The sequence below is a fragment of the Canis lupus genome, chromosome 28, assembly GCF_011100685.1.
Source record: "Canis lupus familiaris isolate Mischka breed German Shepherd chromosome 28, alternate assembly UU_Cfam_GSD_1.0, whole genome shotgun sequence".
Lineage (NCBI taxonomy): Eukaryota > Metazoa > Chordata > Mammalia > Carnivora > Canidae > Canis > Canis lupus.
In genome coordinates, this window is record NC_049249.1 from 16150928 (window position 1) to 16164485 (window position 13558).

Sequence of the window (13558 nt, forward strand, 5' to 3'; positions counted from 1 at the left end):
TGCTTCCCCCCCATCAGCTCTGCTGTTAGTGGCAGAGTTTCTCCCAGCCAGCTTGCTACAAGTTTGTCTTGGCTGCCTGATTCAACTTAGCCCTGATTTAACATAGGGCTGAGAATGGGAAATAACGTTGTTTAGGCCTCTTATTGGAGAGAGAGGGGGGGAGAAGGAGAGAAGTTGTGAGCTTGTATTCACTTACGTATCTGTGTATGTATGATGTCCACAGTGCTGTGCATTTCACTGGGCATGTGTGTCCATGTATACCACTGTGTAACTGTGAACACACTGCCTGTGTGGCTGTGGTGTAAGGGGTCACATGTTGAGTCTGTATACGGAGCCGTATGTGAACCTGGGTGCTGCTGCAGAGGTGTGCATACAACATGAGCTTGGGCAGATTGTTGATGCCTTTGTGACTGTCAGTGTATGTGTGCAACGGTCTATGTGTGGTCACACAAGCGGGATTTTGTGTGTGAGTGGCTGTGTGCCAGGGACCACAGATGCACAGCTGTGCGCGGGCTGGAGGTGCCAGTCTGCTGCTGTGCCCGGGTAGTAGTGCTTCGTCACTTGTAAGTGTCCATGTGCTTATGGAGACAGAGTTGTTTGGGACTCAGTATAAGATGGTGTTTGGAGCAGACGCTGGAGGGAATGGGGGACGGCCAAACCTTTGTCTCTGCTGTTTTTCCAGGCCAGCATCCCACTCTCCTCTGCTGCCAAGGCTCAGGGCAGCAACCCAGCCTGGCCCCCCAGCAACGCTGCCCCATAGTTCCTAGTTCTAGGGTGCCTCTGCTTTACGTTCCAGCTTGTTCTCGCTGTTCCCATGACCTGGCCTCCTGCCCTGCACCAGCCCTCAGGGTCCAGCCTTTGCTCTGCCCTCAAGCCTAAGCTGGGCTCCCATGGCCAGTGCTCTGAGTGTGATACTGAGCCAGCCACAGGCGGTGATCACCTCAGTGTCCAGGCGTGTTGCTTGCCTGGGGCTTGGAGCAGATACCAAAACATGGTCTCAGAGTTGTTCAGGAATGAGCTGTGGGGGTTGGGGTGAGAGTCATGGGGCATCCCTGCTATTCTAGAGAGGCCAGTGCTGATTAGCCGCCCCCCCCAGCTGTGTTCTCTGAAAGATAGGGGGAATGGGCCCTGCTGGCCTGCGGGCTCTGGAGCTGTCCAGGGTTTGTTCAGAGGCCCACCCCTAATCTCCCTACTTCCCAGGCTCCTAGATGTTGGAAAGGCCCTAAACCTACAAATTGTCTTGGTTCCAATCAGCCTGGATGGCAGGCTAGGGGCCTCCCTGGAATCGTCTCAGGCCCCTCATGAGGTGCCAGTGCCGAGTGCTGAAGACGTTGGAGGCTCCTGGCTAAACCCCACGCTGCCTTCAAAGCTGGTTGGGGCCGTGCCCCAGGACCAGGCTGGGACTCACTTTTGCTCCCTTTCTGGTTTCCCTGGAGCTGCTGAAGGAGGAGGGTTGTAGACTGGTCCTTCTTCCTACTCTGTCTCTAAGTAATCGCTAAACCAGCTTTGGCCAAGGGAATGAAGGATGGGGGCAAGTGAGTGGGACAGCGCCGCAGACTCACACCCCCCCCCCCAGTTCTCTTTATCTGCAGCTGCCAGGGCAGATGTGGCCCTCCTTAGGCCAGCTGCCCCCACAATCACACTGTGAGTCCCCTGACCCCCACCCGCAGGATGCTGGCAGGAGCCAGAGCCACCCCCACTTCCCAGGCAGCCCCCTGCACCCTCCTCCCTTATGCCCACCCCCAGCTGCAGAAAGTGAATGAAAGTCTGACTGTTGAATCTGGGTAAAGAGGCCACAGGGCAGAGAGGAGCAGAGCTCAGAGAGGAGGCAGGGCATTAGCGAGTGAGGGAGGAGGAGAGAGGTGGCAGCGGCTGGGCAGGAGAAGCTGGCTCCCACAGTCACCTCGGCTGTGCTGCCTGTTGACCATCCCGCCCAGGGTCCACCGGCGATCCAGACGCCGCAGATGGGCCTTGCGTCTCTTGGACACTGGTGTGGGAGATGGCAATGGAACACGCGGCCGACGGAACCGGCGGAGAAAATGGAGAGGAGGATGAGATGGGATGAGGCGGGACAGGGGTGGTGGGAGGGAAGGCTCATGCTCACAGGCCATCATCGCTGGGACCAAGCCCCCCAGCAGTGCGCACTCGCTGGACGTGGGCAGATGTGCCCAATGACAACACCAACATGTGGGGCAGGGCCACCAAAACCACATCTTATGGGTTATACCTTGGGGCCCAGGAGGGGCTGAGAACTCTGCCTTCTAGCACCTGAGAGGTGAAGAGGATCCTTGGTCCCAGCCTGGAATGAGGACAGCCCTCCAGGTGGCCCCCGGACCTCACACAGGGCCCGGCAGGTGACTAGGAAATGGCGCTGGGTGAAGTGTACATGGGGATGGATGCCATAGGCCCTCTGCTCCTTCACGGCACACTGCCCATTGTCTCTGCAACAGTGGGAGACCTGCCACAGCTTTTCAGTGCCACAGACCCCTTCTGTGTAGCCCATCCTCTGTGGGGTGGCATCCTGCACTGCTCCGCTGGGTGCCATGGCCCAGCTCCAGAAGCCCTCAGCCTTCCTCTGTTCCCAGGTGGAACACACACTGGGCGGGGGTGGCAGGGTAGCAAGCGGGCCCCACCTCCCGGCTCTGCAGAATCTGGGTAGCAGGTTGCCGAAGTCTGGGGGAGGGAGGCCAGCAGTTGGAGTAAAGGGCAAGCTGTCCAGACAACCTTGAGCCAAGCCCTGCAAAGCCTTCTGGGAAGTATTTGCTTTTCTTGAGGGAGGAAGGCTGTCTTGTTTGACCCGCTTCTTGTAAGCAGGAGGCCTAGACACGAGGTTGGAGGTATGGATTCAGGTGAGGCCTCCCTGCCTGGTTACTGTGTCACCATACTCTGTCACCTGTTCTCTCATCTGTCATAGGGGCTGACACCACCTGCCCTGGCATGAGAGGGGACAGGGATTGAACATGTTCTTTGGAAAACAAACGAGGTCCTGTGTGAGGCCAGGCTGGGAAGGACTCTGACAGCTGACACCCCCTCCCCCCCACCCCCCCCCAGGCGGATGTGTCCTGTGGTTTCCCTGGGGGCAGAGGAGCTTCGGCTGATGCCCAGGCCGTGCCCCCATAGTTTCAACTAGGTACGAGGACCGTCTCACTGAAGCCTCGAGAAAGCCTTGTTCTGTCGGCACCATCCCCATGTAGGAAATGGGATAGAAACTAGAGGCATAGGTGTTCAGAAATCCTCGGATGACACGCCTAAGTGTTGGGGAAGCACACAGATCTAGGTGGTCTGGCTCTGGAGCCCAGACTCTTGGCCTGACAATGTCCTTCCCCCTTGACCCTGCACCCCTTAGCCCACCAACAAGGGAAAAAGCCCTGGCAAGGAGCTGATACTGATGCAAACCCACCAGCAAAGGCTCCAGGGCACAGGGGTGCAGGGAGAGACTCAGCTTCCAGTTTTGCCTCTGCCACAAACTGACCTGCGGGCTCCGTGGAGGTGATACCTCTCTGGGCCTCTGAAAGGCAATGGATCCAGTGCTTCACTAAGGCAACTTGCCAGTGCTGGGCTTGATTCTCCTCTCCTCTCTCTTCAACCTCCACCCCAGCCCTCCTACCTCCTACCGTTAACATTTCGGAGGAATACGAGCATATGCCAGAATTTCTGGTAATAGAAATAAACCAAAACAGCTGATGATCTCTTCTTTTCAAGGCAATGAAACACGAGTCACTAGGGAAGATTTCATGGGATGAAGGCTTCCAATCCTGTCCATAGGACTCAGGGACCTATGATGGGATGGCAACAGGTCTGGAGTAGAGATGGCCAGAGAGGGGAGCAGGGTAGGCTAATCTCTTAGCCATATGGCTGTGGGGACAGAGAGACCAGTGGACGTTGATGCTAGGGCCTTGGGCTGGGACACTGAGCCCTGAGGCCCCCTGTCAAGCGGGGTAGAGATGCCCAAGATGTGAGGATGAAATTCATAGCTGCCCAAATGCTGCCAGGGGTATTGGCACACTGGTCCTATCAAAAGCATGCTGAGGAATCTATTTTAAAAAAGGTCACCCTGGAGTGCACATCCACACACAGGCAAATACTTCTGAATGCAGAACCTGCACTGGCTGCCTGATTCTTGCTGCATCAAGGTCAAAATCCTTTACAACTTGCTACTGCTGGCTCTCTGCAAAGCTCTCTTCAAACCAGGCAGGCACCTATGCACACACACATCTCCCGTTCCTTCCTGCCCACTCAGTGTCCTGTCCTCCATCTCCTAATGTCTCTGCTCAGACATTCCTGGCATATCCTTTTCAGGCGGGACTCTGATTCCACACACACACACCCTCTCAGAGTTGCTTACAAGCAAAATGCATCCTGGACAGGCATAGGGCATAAGGCCACCAGGCCACAGAAGCTGACTGAGGCTCAAGCTTTACAAGGACAAGCGTGTTGCTAAAGGTCACACACCTGTAGAGTGAATAAGACCTCACTCTATGCTCTAGGGACAGTTATTTCCCAGAGGCTCTGGGATGACCCCAGAATGTGGAAGTGGGTAGGAGGAGCTCAGGCACTAATATTCTCCACCACTGCAGGGGTACAGCAGAGCGAGAGGTGAGACTGGGAGCAGGCTCAGTTCCAGGACCAGGGAGCAGCCAGGAAGGACAGAGCACCTGGTCTGAACATGCAAACCCTTCCTGATGGAGCCTAATTCCTGGAAATCTGTCAGGCACTGTGGGGGCCGTGGCACTGGTCACAGAGCTGAAATAAAGCATTTACATGGGAGGAAGGGCGGGGCTTCAACCACCCATCCAGTAACCGACATTTAGGGGAAGGATGAATAGGGAGCTGGCGCTTGCCTTGCAGACTGCTTATTTTGGCCTGAGCAGCAGGGAATGGAGGGTGTGTGTGTGGAGGGTGGAGCTGAAGGTGGCCTGAGCCCGGGTGACAGGCCTCCATCCCCCTGGCTCTCAGATGTGCCCATTTGGACCATCCCTACTGACCGTTAGGGCAAGCATTCCTGCCAGGACATGGGGGGTTTGGCAGTTAATAGGAGCAGGCAGCCAGGAACTGGGGGTGGCTGAGACTCACTGGGCTTCAAGCGGCCTGCTCTGGCAAATATCTGAGTCCACAGATAGGTTGACCAGGCCAGTGCTGGCCACCGGGGGTAGGGGGTGCCACCAGGCAGGGATCAGGTTCTTTGAAATGCAATGAGAAAACACCAGAAAAACCTCACCAGGCCAGAGATGATCAGAAGTACCAGTGGTGGAAGGGCCACCTCATGGTTTCTGCTACTCTGAGACATGACTCAGACCTGTTCTGTGTGTCCACACTGCTGGCTGGGATAACAGACACCCAGAGTAGAAGCCTCTGAGCAGACAGGCACAGCAGAAGCTGCGTGCATGCAACCCCTTGGGGTCATCCCTGTAGCAGAGAGCACGGTGTGGGGTCGGGAAGACAAAAGTGGTGGTCTCTGTGGGGTTCCCCAGGGAAATGAGGGCTTTTATGGGGGAAAGAGAGCTTTATGGTCTAGCCCTAAGACTGTTCTCTCCAATCTCTGCCCCAAAGCTGCCAAAGTTTGAGATCCATGCTCCTGGAAAATGTCCCCTCTAACCTGAGCCCCATGTAGGGCCAGCAGGGACAGGCTTGGAAAGGGAGGTGAGATCGTGGGTTGGCTTCAGTGAGATGGGGTCCCAAGGGAAGGGGCTAGGACATGGCCCAACTCTCTTTAGGAGTTCTGATGGTTTTAGGGAGAAGAGTGGGAAAGCTACCTCCAGAAGAACTGGGTTCACTCCAAGGGCCAGGGATGGGGTAGGCACCAATCCCCAAGGATTCCGAGGCAGCCTGCTCCCTGCACATGCCTCATTACTGCCCCTCCCCTTGAACCTGGAGGTCCTTACCTTCCCCAGTCTTAGAGGTGTTGATATCGGAGTCATCCCGAGTACCATTCTGGGCCTCCAGGTAGGTGGCAGGGACCCAGCCCTGCTCCTCCGAGGTGCTCACGAACCACCAGCCTGCAGAGGGGATAAGAGAGAATGTGGTCATGAGCTCCCAAGAGGGGTGGAGACAGGAGAGGGGACAGGGCATAGAGCCAGACAGCCTGGCATGTGGCAGACGCCCGGCTCACATCTAGCCTCGAGAAGCTTGCGCCATACTCAGAAGCCAACATGCTCCTGCAGAGGAGGGCCCGATGGACACTGGCCCACACTCACCCAAATGCTTGATGACAAAATTTGACAATGAAATTCAAACAAGGATATACCAACTGTGTGCAGATCAGCTTGTAGGAAAGGCCCGGGAAGCTCTGGACGAACACAGAGGCCACTTAGGGTCCCTGAAACCCAGCAGGACTGCTGGTTTGGCTGGGGGGTTGGCTTTCCCTGCTTTCAGAGGTATTCAGAGATGAATGCCTCACCGTGACCTTCTGACAGCCACTGTGCCCCCTCCCCATCAAGAGTCAGTGGCATTTGCCCCTGGGCGCCGCTCACGGCTGCCCTTAGCTGTGTTGATACATCAATTACACTAAGTGGGCACTGCACACTTGACGGCCATGGCCTGATGACAAAAGCTCACTCATTTTCTTTCTCATTCATTGGTTCATTCATTTTTCATTTAAACAAAAGTTGACTGAGCAAAGCACTCTGAGCACCTGGGTCTTGGGGCTCCACTGCCCTCAGTTTCTTCTTAGAAGCTACACTTCACAAGATCTTGTCTTTGCCCCCATCCCGTTCAGATCCTTCTCTGCCCCCAAAGCAATCTGGCACTGGTTCTCTTTTCTGTCCATGACTGAGCTCACCATTTCCAAATATGGACTGTTCCCTGTCAAGAGGTCCTGGGCTTCTCCCCCCGCAGCACTGAGAAAGCCATCCCTGCCTATGGCAGGGAGTGGCTGCTCGAGGAGGGGGGATAGTGGGAGGTACGGGAGGTGGCGTGAGGGCTGCTGTGATGATGGGGAGGGGTGAGGAAAGCAGTGCCACGACCGCATAGGACCTCGGCACCTGGAGCTACCTTACCTCCTGGTCTCCTGCTAGGTCCCCACTGCTCTGGGTGACAGGCCTGGGACAGCAGACAGCCCATGATCTTGTCTTGAATGCCCACTGCACTCACCCTCCCTAGAGTTCCACAACACTCTGCCTGCAGCTCTGCAAGCCCATGAGACACAGTAACATCTGTATGATACCGTAATGATGGGTACACGTCATTACACGCTTGTCCACAAGCACCACAAGTGAGCCCTAAGGTAAACTACGGATCTGAGTGACTAGGATGTGTCAGGGCAGGTTCATCAGTAACAAGCGACCACTCTGAAGGGGGACTCTATGTATGTGTGGGGGCAGGAACAGAGAACCTCTTTTCTTTTTTTTTTTTTTTTGAGAACCTCTGTTCTTAAGCTCAATTTTGCTCTAGACCTATACTGCTTGGACGAGCAGTCTGGAATTTCAAGGCCCAGGCCTCTTTGGCTCACTGTCCCTCTGGAACCCAGGGTGGATGCCTTCCTCCCTTCCATTCCCTTCCTTCGGCCAGAGTCTGTCTTCCCCCAGAGTGGGATGGGGTAGGCCATCGCAGCCACTTATACATCGTGGGCCACCGACAGGGGCTCTCCGGAACAGCACTATTCTCCTAGAACCCAGGCAATACAGGTGTGGCTGCTTACAAGGCTATGGCTGACGGAGGCCCCAAAGAAATCAGAAGGCATGGACTCACAGGGGTCTTTTCCCCTTCTCTAGGCTTCTGGGGGAGCACTCTCTGGAATCCCAGCAGTCTCTGCGAAGAAGCACCACCCCGAGGAGCTCTTCCACCGAGCCTGACCAGAGGTCATGGAACAGGGCTCCCCATCTCATAAGGCTTTCCACCATGAAGGTGGCTCTGTGTCCTTGACCGCAGGAGTGGGTATACCCAGCCAACCACCTTCTGACTGATTGGTCTTCTCCCTGGACACTGTAACGGTTCCAGGGTGGTCTCAAGAACTGACACGGGTGCTTTGGCAATCTGAATGCTAAGTCCCACGTAAACCAGGAATTGTGGGAGTATGTGAGAAGAGATGACCTGAGAGTTCAGTCAGTAAAGCAGCAGCAAAGTCCAGAGATGGAGAGTCAGTCCTGATTAACATTGTTCAAGCTCCAAATTCCAGGTGGGCTAAAGCTAGACCACCCTGTTGGATTCCCTAATTACAGTGATCCAGTGGACTTCCTTGCTGTTTAACTAAGCAGGAGCCAGTTTCCATCACCGGGAACCAGGGGTCCTCACAAATGCCATCTCTGCCCAACAACCACCAAGGTTCATGACTGAAGGTCCACCACTGTGAGTCAAATCTAGAGACAAAATTCAAGTTCTCTGGGCACCTGCCAGAGACCTCAGAAGGTGAGGACGGAGCCCTCTGAGCCATTCTCGGAAACTGGTACCTCCTCAAATTTCCACTCACCAGGATAACCCCCAAGAGTCCCAGAGCACAGTCACCATAATTCCCAACCTGGAGTCACTTTTGGGAGTCTTGAAGGCTGAGGCTCCCACACGACCCCCAGGTCCAGGCCCCAACGCCAAAAGTACACGTTTTGGTTCCCATACCTCCAGATCCTCACCAACCTGACCACCCCAGTTCCACAACATACCCCCCCGCCGCCCCAGTAAGCCAGGCCAAACTCCTGTAGGCCAAGAAGTACCCTGAAGGCCTACCCTCAAAGGGGAGCTCTGCTTCCCAGGAGAGGGCTTCCCCGGGATGGGCCTGGGCTGGAGCCAGGGATCTTCCAGTCACTGGAAAAAATAGGGATGTGCCCAGGAACAGTGGAACTTGGAAACATGTGCTTGGTGAGGATTTGCCAAGATCCCTCCATGCCCAGCCCCTCCTAGCCTCTTTCTCTATACCAAGGTGTGCCACTGCCAATTGCACCTTCTGGAGCAATCACTTTCTGTCTCCACTGGGAGAATATTCCCTTCTTCCTTTGTGTGAACCTGTGACTTCCCAGGAAGGCAGGCAACTTGGTGGCCTCCTGGATGGCCATAGTCAATGTCTTCTAAGCCTTCTATTTCTGGAATTTGGGCTCTAAAGTCACCCTTAGTAGAGGCAAAGGAGGCAAGCCCCTCTGTAGGCACCAGGAGGGCTGAGGTAGGGGGAGTAGGGGGGTGGGAGAGGGGAGATTTTCTCCATAAGCCCCATCTGAGCTAGTTTATATCCTCATCTGGCATGAAGTGAGTCCATCAGCCTGCTCATCTCCTGTTTTCTCCCTCTCCCCCTGTGGCCATACTGCATAAGCCTCATAATTCCAAGGCTCAGGTCTCTTTTCTGCAGGTGGTCCTGTCTTCCCCACCCCTTATTTCACCCTCTGTGAAGCCTTCCTTGTGCATCCTGCTCCCTCCTTTCCCCCAGGAGCCAGGGTTCCTGACAACTCTGGGAACAATGGCCTAGGCCCCAAAATGTTCCAGTCCTGAAATGTGCAAAGCTAAGTTGAATGGTTCCAGTCTCAGGTCTCTCCTGCCTAAGGCCCTGTAGAGAAGAGCCTGTTGCTGACTCGGCTGCGGGCACCTCCATCAAGCAAACGAGGACAGGCTCAAACACCACCCAGGTGGGCATAGGTGCCCACCCCAGCTCCATGCAGACCTCCCAGGATCCCTGGCATGAGTCACACAGTTACGCCTCTGGGGGAGGCTCACTGGGCCTGTGCCCACCCACAGTTGCTGACAAGCCTCTCCCAGATGCCAGCAGCTCAGACGTCAGTTGCTGTAACCGGGGCTCCTGACCAAAGTCCCTGCTGCTCAACTGAGGAGCAATTAGAGCCTGAACTAGCCACTAGCCCCACGGGTCTCCCGGGCTCACCTCCAGTCCCCATGCGTCCACAGAGTCCCCTTTTCCACAGAGATTTAGGGTGTGTGGGCTGCATATGGGGTAGATGTGGACAAGGCTTTGTAGTTTTGAGTACATGGGAGATGGGTTATGCCCATGTACATATCTATGTGGGTGTGTGCATTTGTTATACGGGAGGATGATTATGGTCAGGCACTAACTTTACATACGTCATTTAAATTTCAAGAATCTTGTGAAGTGTTACTGTCATCATCATCCCCACTTTACAGATGAGGAAATTGAGGTCAAGATCATGATTATGAAGAGGCAGAGATGGACCTCAAACCCAGGCAGTCAGGCTCCAGGAATCATATTGTTAACCACCACAGAAGTGGATAAGGAATTTATCTGGTGTCTGCACAAGGGCAGAGGTGATGCCTTGGGAATGCGTGTCCCTGAATGCTGGTATGTCACACATGTACTTCTATGTCTGTGTCACTGAGCGTGTGATTCGTGTATGTACACAATGAGCAGAAATGTAGGGCTGTGTGTACTCCCCACTGCGCACAGGTGAGGGTCCTCTGGAAGTAGAGGGTAGTAATTAGGGATCTAGGGTCAGAAAGACCCAAATTCAGGTACTGGCTTGCTACTTCCTGTGTGACCTTGGGCAAAACAGTAAACCTTTCTGAGCCTCAGTCTCCCCTCCCTGATATGGGGATAATTAATGGTGCTTACCTCCTAAGGTTGTTGAAGTGGATAAATGAGATATAAGTAGCTTAGTTTGGGGCCTAACACAGAGTTGGAAGTCAAAAACCTTGGGCTGTTTTACTAACATGGTGGTAGTTGTTTGGTATCCCCCCAGACTAACAGCACCCATGGGTGGCCAGGTGGTGTCTTTGCCCAGAGTAAGTAGATCAGGAGATACTCAATATACCTTGATGAAAAGACCATGTGTGTTCCCATGTAGTTAATCTGAGAAGTTTGGGGACTGCCTTCAGGGGTTCCAAAAGAATGGAAAAGGCTATCTTTTGCTCTTTCCTTAGCTGACAAAATTCATGGTTGCAAGCAAGGTGGGAAATGGGGCCAGAGGGGAGCTGTCTCTGGGGTTTCCCTCCTTGCTCCACATGTGTCAGGGTTGTTCTAGCCTGGCTCCCATCCTCTGCTCACACGGTCCCCCAGGACAGAGGTCCTATAGCTTCCTGTCTCCTGTCCTACCACGTCGGTGAGCCCTCCCTAACTGATCTCCAAATCCTGATGGTATCCAGAGCATCAACCCCACAATTCACAGTGGCTCATGCACTTGGAGAATTCATCTTGTTGAGACTGTAAGTACCATGTCTGCTCTGTCTCAAAGGCAGAACTGAGCTGGCAGTAGGCAGCCAGGCCGATAAGGAAACTGAGGCACAGAGCCAAAGTGCTGGAGCCGAAGATCTGAGTGTGAATCCCATCCCTGCCACTCCCATGCTCTGTGGCCTCGGGACAGGGACTGAGCCTGTAAGAGGCTTCATCTGTAAAACAGTAGGACCGCGCTCTGCCTGGGTGGCCAGTGTGAGGATGGAGAAGGCAGGACAATGCACAGGGTCTGGCACAGCAGGTGCCCGCTGAACAGAAGCTAGGAGCTTTGCTGAGGGACTGAAGCCACAGGGTGTGGAAGGGGAGGAGGCCAGCACTCACGGCTGCCCAGGGACCAGCCGAGTCACCTCTGCCTCTTCCATGTCCCCAGGAAGATGGGTCCACACTCCAAGCTGGCCTGTGTTAGCTTTCCTTTCCCACCCTCTCAGCCTTTGTTCTTGGGAGAGGACATTTAGTGATGTTTCATGAAAGGACTTCTCACTGGACTGAGGAAGTGGCCATAGCAGTGCTCAGATGGGGATGGCTCTTGGCTGCCAGGCCTGACCTTTCCCAAAGAAGTTAACCCTTGTTTCCAGGCAGAGGGGGAAGACGCTCTTTTTTGGAGGGAGGTGGGGAACAGAGAACTTGGTGGAATAGGAGATGGTAGAGAACCCCCAAGGGGCCTGGCCCGGAGACTGCTCAGTGTACCCCAGACTCCAGCCCGGCAGCCAGGCTCCAGCAGGTCTTCCTACCCGGGGTACCTTTATGCTGACATACACCCCACAACCCCGGCAGGGGGCAGGAGAGGGGCTACCATAAGCGTGGGAGACCACGGACTGTTGCAGAGGGGCCCTGAGAAGGGAGCCCCCACACACTGGATGTGCAGGAGAAGCCTTCATTCCAGGGGCGCTGGGTGCACTGAAGAGCGAAATCCCCAGACTGGATAAGCTGTCTGGGAGAATCTGGAGCTGGCCAGTCCCTTGAATGCTGCCCCAGCATGGTGGTCCCTTCTGTGAGCGCTACGTCCCCACAGTGCCAGAAGCATGTCATTCAGCCAGGCTGGCCGACAGGCCGGGACCAGCCCTCTCCAGAGGGCAAGGGCCCAGAAAGGACAGCAATAGCACTGTCATAGCGGCTGACCCCATTGGTAGGCGTAAGAACCCGCTTCATGATGGCCCAGGGGCTAAGTGGGGAGAAGGCCACACTGGGGCAGCCCGGCCAGCCCCTCCAGTCCAGGGCAGGGAAAGGGATCCCCGGCCCCAAGAGGGAAAACCTCAGGCCCAGAAGCCCGATCCTCTCTCTTTCCAGGCTGAGCACTATCTTCAGAGGTTGGGCCAGTTTCACAGCCCTCTAAAATGGACTCTAACTGGGGCTTGACAATGCTGGCACTGGGGGAGGGACAGAAAGAGTGGAGGGCAAACTGAGAGACACACAGAGAGAGACAGAATCAGAGGTGGGTACAGACAGAAGAAGGGGATGGGAGGACCTGGGCCAGGGGCTGGGGGCCTCAACCTCCCCAAGAGGGGGCTGAGCCTGGCCAGCCTGGCAGGAAGTGACGGGCACTCCCAGGCCACTGCTATCCCCCGGGTGACCAGGCCACAATGGCCTCCTTAATGACAGAGGATAATGAGCTCATTAGGCCAGAGGAGGCCAGCTGCACACAATTAGGACGTTAATAAAGTCTTCTGAGGTCACAGCTCAGCCTCGGACAAAACAGCTGGTGGGGGAGGGGGACCCTGTTCCTTCCTCTCCCTCTGAAGTTCCCTCTGTTCTATGTTGCTCTCCACAAGGCCTTCCCTGACTGCGCCCCACAACTCCCGGCCCTGCCCGCACCAAGGATTCAGCCCATGGGCACTTCTTAGCTCCTCTTCCAAGATCTAGGTTTGGATCCTGGCTTTACCATGTCCCAGCTGGTGACCTGGAGCAGGACCAGCTTCCCTAGGGCATCGTCATACTAGGATGATATGATCTGCCTGCAGCGCTGCCCAACCTCAGGGACATATGGCATCTCCATAACCAAGTGCTAACCAAGCACCTGGTATATGCCGGGTGTTCCAGGCGTGGGGACACCATAGAGCACACACAGGCCTCAGGCGCTCTTCCCTCCCTCCCCACTGCGCAGCGCACAGAATGGGCACAAGTACAGCCAGCATACCAGCGCTGAAGCCAGCAGGAGAGGCCCGAGCTCCCCCCAGAGGGGAACAGGCAGGATGAGATTCTGGGTTTGAAGTCTGGGAGAACCCAGCAGGCTTTAGTTTCCTTCTGGGCCTTGCCTTTGTCTTTCTCCTTCCCTGGGGTCCTTCGAAGTCTGACATAGGCTCATGCAGGGCTGAGCGTCTGTGGCGTGTGGGCAGGCAGGGTGGACACGCAGCCTGGTTGGGGGGTGGGGTGGGTGGAGGAAGGAGCTGGGGACAGCTAGGGAGGCACAGCCCAGGCCTCCAATACCTGCCTCCAGTCACAGTGTGC

The 13558-nt window shown here is 55.4% G+C and overlaps 1 protein-coding gene across 7 annotated transcripts in view; it reads right to left on the bottom strand.

Annotated features, from left to right (window-relative positions):
• The window catches only part of SH3PXD2A (SH3 and PX domains 2A), a 235174-nt gene that overhangs the window by 22484 nt on the left and 199132 nt on the right, over positions 1-13558 (bottom strand). For 6 of the 7 annotated variants that reach the window (XM_038578696.1, XM_038578695.1, XM_038578700.1 and 3 more), the window contains 2 exons: positions 5883-5996; positions 1904-1987 (listed from right to left, as the gene is read on the bottom strand). In XM_038578696.1, coding sequence (XP_038434624.1) covers positions 1904-1987; positions 5883-5996 — 198 coding nt within the window. The remainder of the gene's footprint in view (positions 1-1903; positions 1988-5882; positions 5997-13558) is intronic. The other variant, XM_038578699.1, reaches the window with a different exon arrangement.